General features: G+C 35.3%; 1 protein-coding gene across 1 annotated transcript in view; it reads right to left on the bottom strand.

Moving 5' to 3' along the window:
* Positions 1–22,669, bottom strand: part of LOC111151262 (BCAS3, microtubule associated cell migration factor) — a 578,517-nt gene that overhangs the window by 295,928 nt on the left and 259,920 nt on the right. Inside the window, exons 16-18 of the mRNA XM_022509136.1 lie at positions 12,335–12,379; positions 4,287–4,411; positions 1,722–1,887 (exon numbers count right to left, since the gene is read on the bottom strand). Coding sequence (XP_022364844.1) covers positions 1,722–1,887; positions 4,287–4,411; positions 12,335–12,379 — 336 coding nt within the window. The remainder of the gene's footprint in view (positions 1–1,721; positions 1,888–4,286; positions 4,412–12,334; positions 12,380–22,669) is intronic.

The raw sequence follows: 22,669 nt of genomic DNA, 5'->3' as shown, positions 1-22,669 counted from the left end.
CCAGGGGGCGCCTGGGTGGCTCAGTGGGTTAAGCCGCTGCCTTCGGCTCAGGTCATGATCTCAGAGTCCTGGGATCGAGCCCCGCATCGGGCTCTCTGCTCTCTAGGGGAGCCTGCTTCCTCCTCTCTCTCTGCCTGCCTCTCTGCCTGCTTGTGATCTCTCTGTCAAATAAATAAATAAAATTAAAAAAAAAAAAACAACAAAAAAAAAACCCACACAGTTAAATTAATGGCTGACTTATTACAGACCTAATTAGAATCTGAGTTCCAAAATAAGCCATTTATTTCAACAATGATGGTGCAGTAATTTTAATTAGATCTGCCTGTTCCTAAATAGCTTGATAAATAAGATATTGATCAGATCAATCTAGTCCAGTAAAGTAGTAGTAAAGAATGCTGGAGCCTTCAAAAATCAATATAAGAATATTTTAAAACGTCAAAAGGAGAAGGATCATTTTCATATCCATTTTTGTCTGTTTCCTTCCATACTTGTCAGGACAAATTTTTTTCTGTCTCTTCCATATCCTTATACACTGTGTTGAACAGGTTTTATTCTAGATTTTATTTCTCCCTCTTGACACTTGCTTATAAAGATTCTAATGATCATGTACTTTTGAGAAGGGCTCCGATTCTTAATAAACATTTCTACAGTGTTTAGCCACTATATCTTGGTGAAACCTTCCAATCATTTCCAGTCCCCTTAACGGTTATTCCAATAAACTTTCTATTTTCAGTGAACATGAGACTGGAAATAGAGGAAGCACTAAAGCTCTATACGTGGAATAGAAAAAAAAAACAAAAAAACCCAAGTTCTGGAAAATGTAATACAAAGATGCAAGGACAAGGTAACTCAAAGAGGCAAACAAAGACAACTGAAAACATGATCACACAAAAATCTGTACATGAATGTTCTCAGCAACATAATTCATGACAGCTAAAAAGTGGAAGTGTCATCTACTGATGGGTAAATGAGAAGAATAAACAAATGGACACAAAACGTGGCATATCCATGCAGTGGGCTATTATTTGGTCATAAAAAGGAATCAAGTTCTGATGCATGTTATAACATGGATGGACCTTGAAAACATTATGCTAACTGAAGAAAATCAGATGAAAAAGGTCACATGTTGTATGATTCCATTTATATGTAATGTCCATAGTAGGCAGATCCAAAGAGACAGAAAGCAAATTGGCTGAAGGGTTTGGTGAAAATGGAGAGAGACTGCTAATGGGTATAGGGTTTCTTTCGAGGGTGATGAAAATTGACTGTGGTGATGGGTGTACAACCTACTGAAAATTCACTTTAGAAGGGTGAACTGTATTATATGTAAATTATAAATCAAAAAAGGAATCACTGATACATGCAACAATAGGGATGGATCAAAATAATTTTGCCGGGTGGAAAGAAGCAAGACAAAAAAAAAAAGGAGCACACACACTATCATTCCACTTATATAAAATTCTAGAAACTATAAACTAATCTCTGATGATAGAAAGCAGTGGTTGCCTGGGGCTCAGTGGGTGAGGTAGGGATGAAGAGGGGCAAGAGGGAGAGACTGCAAAGAGGCACAAGAAAACATCTGGGGGTGATGGACATATTTATAATGTTGATCACAGTGATGGTTTCACAGCTGTATACATATATCAAATTTGATCAGATTGTACATTTTCAATATTTTATACCTCAATAAAGCCGCTAAAGACAATGGAAAGAGGTCCTACCTAACCAGGGTCCAGCTGGCTCGAGGTGAGGTCATCACTTCCAGTGGGGTGTCATCACTAATCTTGGGGGCAGTGCTGAGCGGCCGTGGCTCCATCATGTGCTCCACTAAGGTCCCATAGCAGCTAATGATGTAGAGAGACTCAACTACAACTTGTTTGGACTGATCTACAAACAGAAAAACAAATCCTCGTTGTGCAATAATGGCATAAAAGGAGCACAGTGCAATTTTTACAAGTTATTGACCTTTCCATCCATTTTTGACGCTGTTGAGAGAAAATATGGCAGGAAATGTTTTATGTGGTGCCTGCTCCCTGCCTAAAGGTTGCTTCTTAGAAGTGAATGCTAATGAGTATAAGAATCAAAATATTTTTAAATCTTAAGTAATTTATTTCAAAAATGATGAAAAGATTCCCAAAATTCTAATACAATGAAACATTCCACAGCCTTTTGCATTTTTCTGCCATGTAATTTGTTCCCCATTATAAAAAATGAATGATAGCAGGTGGGATAGGGACGGACTGACTGGAAAGGAACAACATATGGACAAAAAAGTAGTTATGCAGGATGTACCAATTCAACTGCATGAGAGGCTCTCTGCATGCCTAAATCAGCCTAACTTCTCCTCCGCTTTCTCTCAGAACACTTTATTTTTTTTAAAGACTGATTTGTTTATTGGACGGGGGAGGACCAGAAGGAGAGGTAAGGAGAGAATCTCCAGCAGACTCCCCCCCTCCCCCCACTGAGCAAGGATTCTTGACACAGGGCTCAATCTCATGACCCTGAGATTACAACCTGAGCCAAAATCAGGAGTCAGACACTTAACCAACTGAGCCACCCAGGCATCACAAACTTTATTTCTAAAATCTGGATTAAAACAAATAAATGAAAAACACACACATCCTCCCTCTGCCAAATCTTCTTTCTTCTTTCCTCTCCATGGGATCACTGGCCTCTACAGTAAAGGAAGACCACTCATACTTTAAGGTCAGGTGCTGAATATGGTTCTAATCAAATGACTTTATAAGGAGTACACATGTCCTCACTACAAAAACAGGTTTAGTCCTCTATCTTGGGTTTTACAGTAAACCTAGGAGCATATAAAATGACTCATGAATGCTGGGTGGGTCACCTTATCTCCATGGCAGAGGAATCAATTACAGCTGATTTGAGAAAATGGCTAACGACCAGTCAGTGGGACATAAAGGAGTAGTAAGTTAAAAGGGTAATTAGAACAGAAGGGAGAAGCATTTGAAATTGAGCTTCACAGAGAGTTTTAACTAGTAACAAAAAGTCATTTTGATAGCATCATTAAAACTAAGGAGGTAACAAAAAAATAGAGATGGGATAAGAAAATGGAAGGCTTGCATACTTTACTGTATCCTCTCCCACTTAGGCAAGGAACCTGCTGTGCCTGAGATCGTATTTCCAAGGAAAGGGTCACAGAAAGGCGATAACAAGGGAGAGGGCTGATGTCTGACTGCCAGTACTGAGCGTAAAGCAGGCCCATTTTGCCAAGAACAATACAGCCTGTGGAGCTGGGCAGAGAAGAGCCTTGCTAACAACTCAGTTTGTGACCTACTTTAATAGTGCTGAAATAATAAGGGCACAATCTTAACATTCAAAATTAAATACCGGGTCCACGAATGCAGGCACTGCTCTACACACAAACAATAAGGAGTAACATACTAAAGCAGTAATTATACAAAAATTTTAGGTATTGGTCTTGGCAAATGAAGCAGGGATTAAAAAAACACAACTCTATAAACTCAAAGGAGCAATGGTTACCATAAAAGATGATTCTTAGGGGTGCCTGGGTGGCTCAGTGGGTTGACTGTCTGACCCTTGATTTCAGCTTAGGTTGTGACCTCAGGGTCATGGGATTGATCCCCATGTCAGGCTCCATGCTCAGTGTAGAGTCTGCTTGAGATTCTCTCTTTTCCTCTCCCTCTGCCTCTCCCCTCGCTTTCACACGTGCGCTCTCTCAAATAAATAAATAAATCTTTTTTAAAAAATGACTCATTTATGAGCAGGAGCCTGTTTTTATCTTTTAACTTATAACATGGCAAAGTTGTTGGTGGTGGTTTTTTGTTTGTTTCTTAACGTCAGGACAGAGCTTTAGAAAACCCAGATTCAAACTTGGATGCCATCACTTCCTAACTAGTGCTTTCAGCTAAGATATTCAAACTCGTTGGACTCGAGCTCCTTGTCTCTAAAACAGGGATAACACCTTAGAGGCAATGGCATGGAATTTGCTTGTCACAAATGTAAGTATAAAATAATGGAAAAATGCAGATTGGAATGGAGTTAACAATGTTGAGGACACTGGTAGACTGTCATCAACAAAGCAAAATACATTCGGATGGGCAATTAATTTCTCATTTATAGTGAGAGGATAGCCTTTGTCCTTAATGAGGCTTGACTAGTTGAGGAGAAACATGCTAACTGAATGGAAAAATAGATTCAGAGAATACTGGGTTCAAGATTATTCAAGAAGAACTACTATGAATTTCCCTCAAGAAACAAAAATTATAAGTGGCAAGTTTAAGCTTCATTAAGCTCCATACCTTTTTCTCTTTTCAGACCTGCATTATTTGCAAACCACGATCTGGATGTCCCGAACATTGCAGCCACACAAAATTCTCCGCCCATCGATTTGCTGGGTGAAATTTGTGGAGGTGGTTTAACTTTGCTTAAAAAATAAAATGATAGTAAAAAATAATTAACCATGATGGAATCACAGACCTCAAGACAGTAACATTATTTTCTTTAAAATTCCACCCCTGAGAATTCAAACCCTCCAATGTGGACATGCATTTTGCCTTAAGTAATATACTGGTGCTGTGAAACTATATTCTGCAGTAGAAGTACAATTAGTGCAGAATTCTGGAATATTATCACAATAGTAACATATAAAAACAATAAAAATTAACCCCTTTTTGAAGTATGTGTTGGTGAAATCCAAGTCTCTTCTTTTCAGATGGATAACATTTCCTTGAAGATTTTAAAGTGAAACAATAGAACCAGTGTAAGTATTTCACAATAATAAAATCATTTATCATTTCATTTTGATATATAAGATGTGAGACTGACAGGACAATTGAATGGAGATGGCATGTATGAAAATAATGAGATGATACAGAATGAAACCCCGCAAATGGTTCAGCCACAATGCTACATACAGTTAGACAATGTAGGGGGAGAAGCTCGAATGTTCTAACGCAATCATATCCACTAATTAAACTATTTGTTTAGTTTTTCTTCAAGGCTTTGTGAAAACAATGTGTGTTTCTGCTCTGTTCTTCACACGTTTAAGGACGCCTTAAGTCACTGATGTAACTACCATAAAAAAAGTACTTGCTTTCCTCTTTGTTTTCTCCAAATTAGCTTTTATATCATCACTTCTAATATCAACCTTTCATCTTCTGTGAAATTCTAGTATTTCTCTTCTGATTTGGCAAAGGCCTCCTCAAAGCTCACTGGCAATTCTGCTGACCACTTCAGATAAATGGTCGTCAGACTTTCTCTAATTCACACACCAGAAAATAGCCTCACTGCATACTGGTCAAGATCACAGCCCAGTCTGGACACCAGAGCTCTGATGTTCCTACACTGCTACTCAGTCTCCAGTGTCAAATAACATCATTTCTACCTTCTTTTGTTCACTGTCCTTTATCTCTTTATCTTTTAGTAAAGTATGATTAGGTGGAGAAAGATTGGGTTTGGGAGCCAGGAAGAAACCTGAATGCTGCCCCTTCTTAGCTGTGTGACTTTGGTTGAGTTATTTAACTTCTCAGGGCTCAGATGGCTAATATGTAAAATAAAAATAGTAACGCCTATTTTATGGGGTTATTTTAAGCATTATTTGTTATTTATTTCTGTTATATTTCTTATTATTTGTTCTTTGTTCTCTAAGTGGGCTCCCTGGCTAGAAGTACCATCCGAGTACTTCTTAGATATACAAATATTCATCAAGCCACACTCCAAACTCTGGGGGTAGGGCCTAATCATCTGTGCTTTTAGTTTCAGTAATTTTTTTTTTTTTTAACAAGACCTCCAAGAAATTCTGATCCATGCTCAGGTTTAAGAACCACTGTATTAGGGCAAGTGCGTAAGGGAATCACGGCAGTGCCTTCCCGTATGATGGTACTCAACAGGGTTAACTGTCTTCTACACGGCATACCACCTTCACCTAATTTTCCAAAACATCAAACTGTGCTTTGGTAATCTCAGTTTCCAGGTCCCTATGACACCTGAAATAGTTTTCCACGCATTTTATTTCCCCAGCCTTCTGCTCTGACATCTTCCTCCTACAGAAAGCAAAAAGTTTGGGTCAGAGTCCACTCTGATTGGTCTTTTTGGCTCTCCCTTTGTGCCAAATCTATTGTAATGCCCTTGCCATATATGAAAAGGCCTCTTCTTTCCATCATTAACATTTCTTAATCACTTCATATCATTACCCATAAAAACCACACCCCAGCCTAACCTACCAAGACCAGTCACAGTCAGACTTCCAGTGACAGGGAATTAAGAGAAATGGTTTTTAAAAAAAAGTTTTTTGATGAAATGAATCTGGTTCTAGAAAGTTTCACATCTTCCTGGTTTCATCTACCACAACTACAATAACCTACCAGTAGAAAAGAAGACTCCCACACCTTGACCCCACCTACCCCAGAACAAACACACACCTTTCCTAGGTATCAGGGTAACCGCCATCAAATTACACTTTCCAGTTATGATGCTCATTGCTGTAATACCTTAGAGTGTAAATTCTCCTTCAAAGCCTTTATTTCCATCACTGAACTGCTATCACTAAGCCAATAAGTTCCTATAACTAGCATCTTTTAGTTCCTTTGGCCATTTTTAACCCTTAGGAGTTTGGGGAGGTTGGAGAGAGAAGGAGAAAAAAAGCCATTCCAGAATTTACTGAAAGGTGTTTCCAATTACATAACTATGTGTTTTTACTAGAATCACCATCAGGGAACAATAATACTACAATGTACAAATAAGCTTCACAGGGACAAATTCAAAGCTCTTTGGAAATTACTGAACGCTATTTTTGTTTTTGTTTTTTTAAGACATGTGGAAAGCAATGAGAGAGAAAACAAGTGGGTATGACACTTCTTAAGAGAGACTATGGCACATATAAAGTATGCCTCCTAAACAGAACTGAAAAACGGTTGCTATTAGGCAAGATAGTTACCTTGATAACACAGTAATAAAGAGTAGAAATATGATAAGATAACAATTTATTCTTTGGCCATGCAAAAATCTATTCTGTATGTGTTTATTAGCTTCCAGTCTAATCAACTGATGTCAAAAGCTAAAACCTCTTATACTTCCATAACACAACACACAACTCAGCTTCTGAACACACAACTAAAAAGCATCAACATGGTATTATTTTACACAAACTCATTATCTCCTGCAGGGAATAAGTATCTTATGATAAAGGTATACTTAAAATTATGTAAAGAATAATCATTTTCATTTTTATACACTATTTCTTCTTTTTCCTCTGATGGGGCCTTAATAAATCACATTAGCAAAAGTTTGTGTCTAGTGAGTGATTAAAACAGTTTTCATCCCTGGAGTACCAGGGTGGCTCAGTCGGTTAAGCATCCTACTCTTGATTTTGGCTCACATCATGATCTCAGGGTTATGAGATCAAGCCCCACATCAGCTCTGCACTGGGTGTGGAGCCTGCCTGGGATTCTTTCTCTCTCTCTCTGCCCCTTCCAAAAGAGTTTTCATCCCTGAGAATAACTTGCTATTCTCCTCCGTGGTGCAGTGCTGTCTAGTGGGGAGGAAGCATATCTGGTGAACATATTCATAGCAAGTCATTTCTACCATCAAACTACATTTGGGATGACTGTGGTATTTAACAAAACAGAATATAAAGATATGTGTCTAGAAGACTTTCAGAAAAACTAAAACGAGAAATAATATAAAGAAAAGATTATCACTAATGAAGTATTTCTACCCAAGGGAAGAAAAATTTCACTTTGACTCATTTGCCCTTTATCCTAAGTTTTAAAAGGACTAGCAAGGAATTTGGAATGGAGGCACAACTGAACTTTTCTAAAATAACCCAGAATATTTCTAATGCAAAAAAACCTTTTGTTGGCAGAAAAATAAAACACTGAAAAATGATACATATGTGAAAGGAACAAAAGATAAAAGTACTAGCCTTGTAAATCATGTTCACTTCTATTCTGGTGACCCAATCATTTTAGAAAAGCATTCCAATACCACCTTTTTTTCTATCTTCCTCTCAACATCTCCCTTTATCCTCCAAAAGGGGCTTAATAAATCCCATTACAAAACATTTGCAAGTTTTAAAAGAAGACCTGTGAGTGTTTGGAGGCCTTCCCACATTTATTTATTAATTTATTAAATAGACTGATATAAAAAAATAAAATTTCAATGTATATGGCACCCAGAAATTTAATTGTGTTGATCATTTTTAAGAAAAACAAAACACACTGATGGAGCTCATGGACTCCTCTGAGAACTCCTGCTCCTTACTCCCCTGAGTCCATCATAAATAGCCTCATGTTCAAAAATGAAAAGTAAAATTTGTCTTAATTTGTGAGCAGTGTATAAAAGAAAAATGGAATGAATTCAACTTTCATTATTATTTTTAACTTCCATTTATTATTTTTGCCCTACCGGGCAAAATAATGATCATAAAAATATCATAATTACTAAACTCGATACAAGAGAACAACATAATAAAAAGTAAAACAAAGAAAAACAAAACAAATAAGGTACTAAATTAAAACTCAGGAGTTTCACTCTTTTTCACTTCTATTGGGAGATTTAACCACCTAACTATAGCATGAGAATCATTTTCACTGCTATCGTAAGTTCTGGGGCTATTAATATTATGACGTCTTACAAAGACTATTGAAATTACCCCATTGGCTTTTACTGTATTATGTAATCCAGTCAGATTAACATATCAAATTTCTCTAGCCTCTTTTTCTCTCTACATCCTACTCCAAAGAGAAAAAAGCAAAACTCTAGTAATATCTGCTTTAAAATTACAGAAAAATTATGCCCGTCTGGGTAAATCTACTACATCCCATAGAATAGGACGTAAGAGGGGTATCTGCACATGGCATGAAAAGCAGCAATGAGGTCCACTGCCTTGTTAAAGGACACAAACATGGAAAGAGTTAAATTGGGATAGAAGCACTGTTTCTTTCCTTTTCCACTTTAAATGTTAATACAATATTGCTGTAAGAATTACAAGTGGTATGTTATAATATCTTTGCATGTAAGAAAAAAAAATCTTATCTTTATATTCCTCACTGTGATTGAGCTTTTAAAAGGAATTTAGAAGTTTTTTTTCACTCTCAACTTTATTTTTCTAAGAGAAGAACTAAGAGGGAAACTGAAAGTATTTTATTTTAAATAAAGATATTAATAATATACCTAAAATTATTCTATCACAAATTATTCTTAAAGATCTAACAGATTTATGTAAACTTAAGAAGATTCTCCTCTTTATATAAAACTTTTCTTTCAAAAATGAATTTATAATATTTTAAATATCCTCAAAAGAACAAGATTAGTTTAAATGAACTATTTACATATATATAAACTGAATGGTCTCAGCACTAATTAAAACTTTAAATATAATTTGATATGTAAGTTTTAATTCTTCTTTAAATTAACCTGATATAACACAAGCCCAGGTTATGAGTATGGGATATATTCAAATGGGCTACTTTCATCTACACTATTATGTATATATTTTTTCTTTTGATAAGCAACTAAAAAAATAACAGCAGTTTAAACATAATACTACATGTACACTGGGAGCTCAATAAATACTTATTACTTAATTGTAATATTGAGAGCAAAATTCATTTTTAAAAATTCACAATGGCTATTTCTCTTAAAATTTCTATATTAAAAATATGTTATATGTGTGATTCTTTTATAATATTTTACAACATTATATTATAATATAAATTATATTATGTATAATTATTATACAAACTTTATTATTATTATTATATAAAATATTATACAATATTTTACAGTCATTCGGACTCAAATATCCTGGAGGATGCATAACCCCCAGAGTTCACAAAATGGCTAAAATGTTGAAGACGGTCTGTACAACTTTCCAACAAGCTTATTTTGTTATCAAAAGGGCAGACATTATTTTAAACTGACTCACTGCAACTGCATGAATTTAAACAAACCAGTTTATCAAAGAATAGAGAATTAGTAGAAATTGTGATCTACCAAAAGCAAAATCTTAGCTAAATACAAAGGTTGCTACTTGAAAGTATTTAAAAAAATTGCATGAAATGTCCATTCCATTTTAAGAGGAACTATACAAATTTCATATTCTTCTAAAATACAAATATCACACTGCAACTGGAAATACTATAAATATATTTATTTGGCATAATGTTTTATTTCATAATGGTAAATAAAAACATTCTCAGGTTGAATGCTAAATATCAAGGAAAAATAGCAAAGACTATTAAAACAAAGAAACTCTTATAAACAAGCTAGGAGAAGTTGTCAAATTTATATTCATTTTGCTGCCTTAATTTGAGGTTTCATTAAGATCTTAATGGGAAAAACATGCACCACTAGTAAAGGAACGTATTTTAAAGGAGGATCTTTTAGGCTAGTATAAGTGACTAAAAACGAGTTTCTTGTGAGCTAACGATGGCATCAAACAGACCACAGAGCAGTCTTCTAAGGGACAGGCAATGATTTAAAAGTCTACTATATTTCATATATCCCTTTCTTTAATCTGGCTCTTTTAATCTTGTTTCAACCTCAAATCATTTCTGGTTGACAAGTGCTTTTGCTTAAATTTGAGGAGCACATAAGCTGTTGAAGAAATGGAGTTTTCTGATTTCACATACAACATTAGTTACTCCGTCTTTACTTCTATGCTAAAACTTCAATCTCTATTAACATACTAAACCTTTTTCTTTGTACTTAGAGAATGAGAAATTTATCCTAAGATGGAATCTAATTCTAAGTTTGGTCTACAAAGAAATTTTGTCCTATGTTGAATCTGGCATTTAAAAACTGCTCATCCAAGCTTCTAAATAAGATCCATGTATCTTGTTTATTTGGGGAAGAAATCTGGTTAACAAAAAGAATAAAGATTGACTTGTATGGATTTTTTACTCATTTATACGCTGAATTTCTTTAGAATAGTTTCACGATCTGTGTCCTAATTTTGAGGCTACATTTCAAGGAGGTTTTTATGATTTGTCGCCTGTTCTTATATGATAATGAAATTTTCAGATGTTCCTGTGGCAGATGACCACTGAAATTAGTTTGCATCAAATTGTAGTGCACCTTCAAGAACTATTTCAGATTCTTTTTGTCCAGGAGAAAAACAGCTGAGGGGCTTTTTCCTGGGATAATAGGACAGTATGAACAATTCCCAGTAGCAGTTATGAGAACTACACACACACATGTGCAGAATTCTTTTAAGTATCCTGTCTACATTTATAAAATTGATATACTTTACATTGCCCCAAATTTCCTTTTGGCTCATTTAACTCTTAAAAGTGAAAAAACAAAAACAAAAACATATGATCAAATTTTAAAAAGCTTCTTCTCAAAAATGGTATTTTCCCAAAAACAAGAAATAGCAGCAGAAGCATCTAACATTTACTGAGCTCTTACTATGTGCGAGGCACTGTTCTAAGCACTTTATATTGCCAGTTCATTTCATCCTCATGATGAACACATGCCGTAGATGCTACTGGTAACTCCTTAACAGATAAGGAAACCAAGAAACAGAAAGGGTTTAGAAAATTCCAAAGATCATATAGGGAGGGAGTGTGTGAAATGGGGTTTAAGACCTTGATGGTCTGATTCTGGAGCCCTGACTCTTAGCCATATGTTAAACATACGAGCTCCTAAATATTCTACTTTGCATCTTTACGTAATGACCATAATATCTAAGACTGATAAAATTGTAGTTTATGCAATGTAATATAAGAACTTATTAAATAAATAAGTTACAGTGAGTAGGTGCCAATAACTCAAAATAATAAATCATTTAGGAGCTTTTATGTGAATCACAAATTTCCTTATTATGTGGATCCTTAAATACCTAAACTTCTAAATAAAGAAAGAACAGAAAAGAACATCAAAACAGTACTAACTCTATTCCTCTGGTACCAAATAAAATGCAATAATATTTATAGGGTATTTTTAGTAGACCTTAAATATATTTATATTTCAAAATAAATCATATCTTTGAATGTTCAGCACAATGTGTAGGGAGCTTCTCTATCATACTCGAAGCTTTAAACTTGGGTGTTAGCCTTGTCTTCTCACATATGCTAGCATTATGAGAGGATCCTTCTAATTTCTTATTTTTAAATATTAATCTGTGATTTTTTTAATAGACACTTCAAGAAATGAAGTGAAACCAAAAAGCCTGCTCTTGTAAAGCTTAAATATCAACATTCATGTGCCATTCTACAAATTATTCAGTAATTTGGTGCATCTATCTGTGATCAGGCCATGCAACTGAAAACAAAAGTACAAAACAGAGTTACTTTCTGAGAGTACAGCAAATGAATTAGGCATGCGGGACTGAACTGGGACTCACCATGGAGCTTTTATGGAAAAACACCCCGCTCCAAACAGATAAGGCCTTCATGGAAAAGGGGGGAAAATGCACAAAAAATTAGAGGAAAACTCATTTCACATTAACAAATACATGTATATCATACGGTTATAGAGTATGGATAAAATAACTGGAAAAATTAGTAATCATTTGCTATTCTGCTGCAGATACTAATGAGTCTGATATAACCAATAAACAGATTGACATGAAATAACAAGTCCCTTAATTTTCATAGGATTAGCGATTTCAAAATGGTCTCTTTCTCCCCCTTTTCTGGAGTACCCCTGTAGGGTTTCTAAAGTAAAATAAAATAAACTTCATTTTAGAGGCACTTAAAACAAAGTACAGGTTAAATGGAATAATCAGATGGAGAAAGGGGTGGGATCCGTAGCAACAGATGTGTGGTTGTAGAACACAAAATGTTTAAAATCAGGTAGACAGAATGCAATAAAAAATTTGATAAGCATTATTCGCTCTTCATTGGTTGCAGCCTCAGGGCCACAGACAGAAAGCATGTCTTTTCCAAGCTACTCATTTAAAGTACATTGAACTGGGTATTGCTGGCCAAAGGAACAAACACCAAATAAAAGTAGTATGATTTATTTCCATGTAGGGTCGCATTCCAGAAAATCAGCATTTCTCTTAATAGTGATAGAGGCTGGCTTCTTCCACCTGGCCTGCTTTGGGCTAGGTTGGAATACCAAAAATGACAGCCACAATTGCTTATTTTAAATATAACTGGGGATGCAAAGTCAGACTTCATGGTTACATGTATTTCTTACTAATATTCTGTTCATAGCCATTTCAGGCATGCTATGCATATTTGCACACAAAGAAGATGGGCCGATTTAATTATATACAAAATCAAATGTTGCTATAGCATCTGACATGTGGAAGTGAGACACGGATTGAGAAGGAAAGCACACTGGCAAAACCTGGATATTTTCTTCTTCAACTTTGGGGCCAAAAACACCTCAAAAATAAAAATTCCTGCTAATTGATTAGCATTCATCTGCCAGTGGATTGAGTTTCACAAACGGAAACTTAGGGTAAAAGGTTTTCACAACACTGAGCACAATTCTGAGGACTGATGCACAAAAGAAACAAAGGAGGGAACAGAGAGGGAAGAGATACTAATCAGAGAAGAACGAGCTGGAAGAATTGAGAGATTGAAGAAAAAAGCAAAGAAGCCTCAAAAATGGTGTCAATGCAAAGCAAGGAAATCTCTCTTATAGTTAATATGACCACAACCAAAGATAGGATGTTGTTATTCACGCTAAACAGAGGATGTTCAAATTTTCTTAATCATGACCTGTAGAAATACATTTTAAGGTGCAAGCTGGTGTATACATGAATACACATAAATTGAAACAATAATTTAATGAAGGTGGTTTTTTTTTTCTGTCATCAACCTTACTCTTTTCTATTTCAATGTATTATAAACATTAATGCTGGGATTTTGTTACAATGAAGATCATACTTATTCTGGCGGGGTAGGTCTGAGTGGGGCCTGAGATTCCATATTTCTAACAAGCTCCTAGCTCATGTCAAAGCTGCTTGTTTGCAGAAACAACAGCAAAACTGCATTTTATTTTATTCTATTTCATTAATGACAAAAAAGTTAGTCACAATCACCTTATCTGACTTCATGATTCACAAATTATATCGGAAACAAAGTGTTACTGGAGCTCACAATGCACTCTGATGAACCCTAATTTAAATAACTGAGACCACGCGAAGACTCCAATCTCAATAACATGGTAATGCCGTGCAGAAAGGATCAGAAAATGGAAGCTCCCATACGTTTCAATATGCCCACAAATGCTTCCAAAATGAAGAGGTTACTGTCACCATACAGTACCCAACTTCCTTTAAGTTTCTTCATTAGGCAGGGCACACGATACAGTCCAATAGTTCAAATGATTCTGACACAGGAGCTGACCATCTGGAACATCTAGACATGAGTGGCTCTTCAGTGTATGTTATGTCAACACTGAGCAGTCTGCCATCTCATTCTGAATACCAGACTACAGCTAATTTGTTGTAAAACATTTGAAAGTTTTATCTTCATCCTTTATGCCTTAAAAGGCTTCTCTACTGACCCCCAAAAACCAACTAAATAAAAATGAAACAAAACCTTCAAGTTTCTACATTTCAAAAGGCCAGCTGATGTTCCCTACCTATAGCACCAGTAAATACCCTTTTTCTAGGTTAAGGTTTCCTTATGTATCAAAAGGAAACATGTATTTGCCAAACAAATTAAACACAAGCTTTAAAAAAAATCTCCTAGATTTTCCTTTCTAGGCAATGGCAGTGTATGTTATCAATGAAAGACTTCAACAGCCGTCTCCTTCCCCACAATCCTAAAACGCACAGTTAACTCTCCAGACACTGTAGTAAACAGGCCTGTACTAAGTAGCAGCCTCGTCAGATTTAAAGACAATAATATAGGTCTCACTGTTCACAACATAACCCAATAGTGGGAGTTAAAAGTAACCCTTTTTCAATCAAATAAGGATCAACTGGCTAACACAGTTCAGGGAGAAAACAGAGAGCTGGAAGAAACTGAATGAGGACCCTCTCTAGTATACGCTTGGCATGTTCCCAATTTTCACTTACCCACTTCTTAGCCACCCCTGCAAACTGGAATTCTGCCACATGCATGTAAAAGAAGAGCCACAAACTCCAAAGAATCAGAGTGGCTGACATAATTATGGACTTCGTATGGGTAGTGTCAGCTGTTCCTTTGAAATGTGCCTGCTTCATCTTTCCTCAGTAGCGAAAGAATGAAAATATAAAGTCACAAAGGACAGGCCCATGATTCAGCTGTCTTCACCTATGACTTCCCCTCCCCCTTTAAAATCCCACAGTTGTAGTTTTACATGAGGATAGTTAGGAGGAGGATGACAGTATATGAGTGGGAGTGTAGGCTGAATTAAAATGGTCTGTATTAACATATGCAACTGCAATTATAATGTTCAGATATCAAGAATTTCTGTGTTTTTCTAAATACTATTAAGTTTCAGCCAGTTTAACAAGCCTGCCATACAAAACCTATTCGCTCTGCCACAATTCTATCCTTTTTGAGCTGAATTCTGATTGAAAAACAACAGGACTGGCCAAGAGATTAAAAATCCAGAAATATTTTTTATAGACTTATTTATAGTACAACGTGAAACTACTTGACCATTAGTTCTCAACAGGTTTCTTCTGGAGATTCTCAGAAGACAAGAAGGAATTATGCTTCATATCATAACAGTAATGCCATGTAAGTTTTTAATTGCTGATTCATTTTGTTGAATGCCACATAATACCATAAAAGCTTTGTTTTTACTAGCTGAAAGGAAGGCAAACATGAAGATTTTTTTTTTAATGCAAGGGAAAAGTAAAACTAGATTTGATTTTGAATGTGCTAAAGTCTTCTATAACTCGAACCTAGTGGTAAAAGGTATAAATGATAAGGTTCAATCATCTTTAGAGTTAAAAAAAAACCTAGCTGGAGTCAAAGAGAAAAATTCTATGAACTTACTCTGAAAGTCCTATTTTTTTTTTTAAAGATTTTATTTATTTTATTTTACAGACAGAGATCACAAGTAGGCAGAGAGGCAGGCAGAGAGAGAGAGGAGGAAGCAGGCTCCCTGCTAAACAGAGAGTCCGATGCGGGGCTCGATCCCAGGACCCTGGGATCATGACCTGAGCCGAAGGCAGAGGCTTTAACCCACTGAGCCACCCAGATGCCCCCTGAAAGTCCTATTTTTTAACTGATCATTTCTAATGAGAATTCAGACATTATCATTTAACAGACATCAGAATGAGCCTATACTTACTATGAACAACTATATATCAACAAACTGGACAATCTAGCTGAAAAGGAAAAAATTCTTAGAAACACAACTTACCAAGACGATGAATAACAAATAGAAAATCTAAATAGACCAATTATTAGTAAGAAGATTGAATCAGTAATCAAAAATCTCCCACTGAAGAAAAACAAAGGACCAGATAGCTTCACTGTCTTCACTGCAAAAATTTAACCAAACTTTTGAAGAATTGACACCAATCCTTAAACTCTTCCAAAAATTCTTGGGGCACCTGGGTGGCTCAGTCATTAAACATCTGCCTTCGGCTCAGTTTATGATCCCAGGATCCTGGAATCCAGCCCTGCATTGGGTTCCCTACTCGGCAAGAAACCTGCTTCTTCCTCTCCCTCTCCCCCTGCTTGTGTTCCCTCTCTCCCTGTGTCTCTCTCTGTCAAATAAATGAAAAAAAATCTTAAAAAACAAACAAACAAACAAACAAACAAACAAACTCTTCCCAAAAAATCTGAGGACAGAACACTCCCAAACTCATTTTGTGAGGCTAGCATAGTCCTGATAGCAAAACCAGAAAATGATACCACTAGAAAAGAAAACTACAGGCCAATATCCCTAATGAGTATAAGATGGAAAAATTCTCAGGAAAGCACTAGCAAACCAAAGTCAGTAGCACATTAGAAAGGATCAATCACAATGATTAAGTGAGATTCATCCTGGGGATGCAAGGATGGCTCAACATAACACAAAGCAATCAGTTTGATACATTACATTAGTAAAATGAAAAAAAATCATCTGATAATCTGACACAGGAGAAGGATTTGATAAAATTCAACATCTATTCATGATTAAAAACTCCTAAGAAATTAGGCATATAAGGAATGTATCTCAACACACTAAAGACAAGCACATCATACTCAATGGTGAAAGGCTCAAAGTTTTTCCTCTAAGATCAGGAATAGGACAATGGCACACACTCTTACCACTCTTTTTCAATATAGTACAGGAAGTCCTAGCTAGAGCAATCAGGGAAGAAAAAGAAATAAAAAGTATCAGAGTTGGAAAGAAAAGAAGTAAACCATCTCTGTTTGTAAATGACATAACTTTATTTATAGAAAATCCTAAAGACTCAACCAAATAACTGTTAGATCTAAACAATGAATTCAGTAAAGTTGCAGGTTATAAAATTAGCATACAAAAATCAGTAGTGTTTCTACACATTAAGAACAAATTTTCTGAAAAAGAAACAAGTGAATCAATCCCATTTACAATAGCATCAAAAATAACAAAACACTTAGGAATAAATATAACTAACAAGATGGAAGATCTCTACTCTGAAAACTACAAGACACTGATCAATGAACTCAAAGAAGTATACAAATAAATGGAAAGGGATCCTGTGGTCATGGATTACAAGAATTAATGTTAAAAATGTCAATACTGGGGCACCTGGGTGACTCAGTGGGTTAAAGCCTCTGCCTTTGGCTCAGGTCATAATCTCGGGTCCTGGGATCGAGCCCTGCATTGGGCTCTCTGCTGAGCGGGGAGCTTGTTTCCCCACCTCTCTCTGCCTGCCTCTCTGCCTACTTGTGATCTCTCTCTGTCAAATAAATAAATAAAATTTTTTTAAAAAGACTTGCTTTAAAAGAATAAAATAAAATGTCAATACTACCCAAAAGCTATCTATAGATTTGATGCATTCCCTATCAAGATTCCAATGGCATTTTTTACAGAAGTAGAAAAAAAAATTCCCTAAAATTTATATGGAATCACAAAAGACCCCAAATAGCCAAAGAAATCCTAAGAAAGAAGAACACATGCAAGAGGCATTATATTTCCTGATTTCAAGTTATACTATAAAGCTATAGTCTTCAAAACAGTATGGAATTGGCATATAAACAAATAGACCAATGGAAAAAAATCGTAAGTGTACATGGTCCTCTAATATTTGACAAAGGAACCAAGAATACTCAATGGAAAAAAGTCTCTTCAATAAATGTTACTAGGATAACTGGATATTCATATGTAACAAATGAAACTGGCCTATATCTTACACCACTCACCAAATTAACTCAACATGGATCACAGACTTAAATGTAAGAAGCCATGAAACTCCTAGAAGGAAACACAGGAACAAAAGCTCCTTGACATGGGTCTTAGTAATAATTTTTAAAATATGACACCTAAAATACAAGCAACAAAATTAAAAAGCTTCTGCACAGCAAAAGAAACCATCAACAAAGTGAAAAAACAACCTACAGAATGGGAAAAAATATTCACAAACCATCTATCTGTTAAGGGGTTAATATCCAAGATATATAAAGAACCACATGCACTCAAAAGGCAAAAAAACAAATAACCCAATTTAAAAACAGGCAAATGACTTGAAAAAACATTTTCCCAAATAAGATATACAAAAGGCCAACAGGTTCATGAAAAGGTGCTCAATATCAGTAGTGATTAGGGAGATGCAAATTAAAAGCACAATGAGATACCGCCTCATACCTGTTGTTAGCATGGCCATCAGCAAAAAGACAAGAGATAACAATGCAGCCATGGATATGGAGAAAAGGGAACCCTTGTGCATTGTTGGTGGGACTATAAACTGGTGCTGCTGCTATGGAAAATAGTAAGGAGGATTCTCAAAAAATTAAAAATAGAGCTATCCTATGATCCAGCAATTCCACTTCTGGGAATCTACCCAAAGGAAATAAAAACATGAACACAAAAAGATATGCACACTGATGTTCATAGCCTTATTTTCCATAGCCAGGACATGTAAACAACCTGAGTGTCCACTGATGGACGATAGATAAAAATGTGATACACACACACACACACACACACACACACACACACACACACACACAGTGGAATATTATCCAGCCATGAAAAATGAAGAAATCCAATCACTTGAAACAATATGGAAAGACCTTGAAGGCAATATGCTAAGTGAAAAACATTAAAGAAAGACAAATACTATATGATCTTATTTATATGTGTAACAAACAAACTCATAGAAAAAGAGATCACACTTGTTACCAGATGCGCAGGGTGGAAGAAGGGGGAACTGGAGGAAGGTACCAAAGGTACGCACTTCCAGTTATCGGATAAATAAGGACTAGAAATGTGATGTACAACATGATGACTACAGCTAACCCTGCTATATGAAATATAGGAAGCTATAAAGACAGTAAACCCTAAGAGTTCTCATAGTAAGGAAAAAGTGTTTTCCTTTTTTCTTTTCATCTTTCTTTTCTTTTTATTGTATCCATAGAAGATGGATATTAGCTGAACTACTGTGGTAATCACTCCACAACATATGCAAACCAAACCATCACGCTATACACTTTGAACTTACATAAAATATATGTCAATTATTTCTCAATAAAACTGAAAAATGAATAAGCCCATATAAATATTAAATATACTAACCACCAAAAAAATAGAGGAAATGCTATACAACACAATGTGTAAAATTATAAAGTGAAACCATATTCTCTTCCAATATATTCTAGGAATTTTAATGATTCTGCTACATTTTGTGGACCCCCATAAGCAGCTACTGAAATGGACACACAATTCCCACATGCATATGAGCAAATTAGTTCTTGTGTCATTTTTTTCAAGTGTTACTTTTAAATTTTCATTCGTTTAATTTTAATCACTCCCTACTAAAGAGTAGGACTGCTGGCTCTCAAATTAGTGATTTGTAGGGAAAACTGGAGCTGAAACAGACAGCTACACTACCTAATTTGAGAAATACTCAACATGCAAATTTAAATTACAAACTCAAGATTTTCATTAGAAAACATTAGATAATGTTCAAATTCTGCCAGATGTTGCAGAAAAGAGACTAGAGTAGCACAGACTTTCAAATTTCTGTAGAAAGTTACACCTGCTGATTTTTAATAGTAGGCTTCGTTCAAAAACTACAAAATCCAAGGATTTATGGCAAAGTGGAACAAACATATGCAAAGTAAACATATGCAAAGCATAGGTGGACTTTAAGTACTCTAATGATGGAGTACAAAATTGTAAACCCAAACTATGGTAAGTATATATTGTACATGCAGATCTATCCATATCCATCCTAATGAAAATACACTGTCCATTATTTTATACCTGGGACCAAAGATTTATAGCTTAGTTATCTAAAACTAACACCTACATGAGACAGGGCTGGAAAGTAGAGAATTATGATCCACTACTCTACCTGGTGAGTCTTTCTCCAAATCCTTCCTGTTTAATTCTTGGAGATTCCCCTATAAGGTTTGGGGCTCAGGCCAAACTGTGTAGATAAGTCAAGAAGACCTAACTGAATTAAAAAAAGACGCAATAGACCTTTCTTCAAGGTCTACTAAATCCCGATGTCATTTACTTACTTAGCAAGCTCCATTCCAAATTTGGTCTACAAATTTCAAGTAGAGATAATCAAATAAATGCTATGAAATGTTTCCATTTCTAAATAAGAACAATTACCTATGTTTTCCTAATGAAAGTCTTATTCAGCACTAGCCAAGGACAGTGAATAAGGCTTAGAAATTAGGTAATTAGGCCTGGTGGGAACTTATATAGTGTATAGCTGAAAGATCATAATCCATACATATAAACTTGCATTCTTCACATGAAGAAGCTTACGTAGGACATTCTGGTAATAGGTACCAGAACCAAATGAGAAGTCAGGGCATCAGATTCCTATGTTAATAACCTTCCCCTATATGACCTAACTTATGTCTACAGAGTTGTGCCCAAGGTTCCTAACACCCACTTCAAATTGCTCCCAAAGAAATGGATAAGTATAAAGATGGGGAGAGGGAAAAGGAACAGAAGCTGCTCCATTTAAGAAAAAGGAAACTTAGGAAAGACAAAAAATCATCTCATTACTTCACTAAGAATGGTCAGTGAAAAGCAAGGAAGTGACTTCATTACCAATGTCTGCATTTTTCATTCCCATGAAATCACTCTGATCTTTTCAAAATTTACTGCTCTCTGTGTCTTAACAATGAGGTATATATATTAACAATTTTAGATTTAATGTACATAAAATTAAGCATACTGATGAAAAATTATCTACTTAGTAAAATTTTACATAAGAAGCATTCAAAAAAATTTTTATCACTTACTTGATTCATTAACTCAGCCAAACATCTATCAAATGCTGCTTAATAAATCCCTACTATAAATACTTAATACTCCAAAATAATGCAATTCCTTAGCACCCAGTTTCACTTTACTAGATGAGACCTACTCTTATTTACATATCATAAAAACATGATGGAGATCTTTCCAATCCTCCAGTCTTAGACTGGAAGAAACTGAATTCTGTTTAAATGAGTGTTGAACCAAATGATTTCTAGCACTTCATTTGGCTTCATCAGTGTATACTGTAGTCAGGTTAAGCAACAGCTGTTACCAAAATAGGCCTTATTTCCTCCAAGTGTTGCTTCAAGGTACAGAACGTGAAGGTGAAAATACATCTGTCTTTTGCTATTTGTAGTCCTACTGGCCTTGTGCATGTATTGGAGTAAGACAGATGGTCCCTGACACTGCACAGGCTTCCAGGGATATATATTTCCAAAAATAAGAAGGCAGATGTGAAATATGGTAAGCACACGTTTTTATCCCCTCAAGGTTTGAACTGAGGCTTCCATCTCAATTTGAATATTTAAATATAGGATCCTAGGCAATCCTTAGAAATCTCTGTGCTAGAAATACAACTTTTTATGCTTACTTTGCCTTTATGCCAAATATCTAGGACATGGAATAAATAAATGCTGATCTAACCGAGGTAGGTATATAATTTTATTAGATACATTATCAGGTATGTTGGAAGTAGTCACAGAGTTTACACGTCTATAAATGAGTCAGCTCTGTGTTGTATTTCTACATAATCCATGTAAAATACTCCTTGTTAAATTTTTTTTTTAAATGCTAGGAAAAGCATGGCATAGAAGCAAAGTTAGAGTTAAACTGGAATTTCCAGAATGAAAAGAGACCTGGAATATGAAAAGCCTATTTGCTCATCAGTCTAGTGACCTTAATATGGCAATCAAAATCCTCAGTAAATACAATGAAATTTAATGGAAATAATGCAAATTTTCTGACTGCAGACTGAGAATTGGTCATAGTAAAAAAATTTTAATAAAAATGAAATAAATACAGCCTTTAAAATCTAATGAGATGAAATCTAATGACATGAAATGTATGGGATTTGGTTCAAATCTCAGCATATATCAAAAACAAAAATTAAGGGAATATATTATATTCTCATGAAACAAATATTACTTTTTGTAAGGCAAAATACATGTATTTCCATGAAAATGATCCAATTTAAGATAATAAAACCACAAACTGTATTCTCAAAATTCTATAACCAAATGTTGGGGTGACTTAGAGTAAAAGAATTACAAGGAAAGTCCCCTATAGCAATTTCTGGATACAATCAACGAACCCTTCAGAAAGTGGCTGACAGGTATGAAGTCTTATAATCTAGCAATAGCCA

Source organism: Enhydra lutris, unplaced genomic scaffold (genome assembly GCF_002288905.1).
Source record: "Enhydra lutris kenyoni isolate GAN:26980312 unplaced genomic scaffold, ASM228890v2 scaffoldscaffold26, whole genome shotgun sequence".
NCBI classification, from domain to species: domain Eukaryota; kingdom Metazoa; phylum Chordata; class Mammalia; order Carnivora; family Mustelidae; genus Enhydra; species Enhydra lutris.
This window is presented reverse-complemented; position numbering and strand designations above follow the sequence as displayed.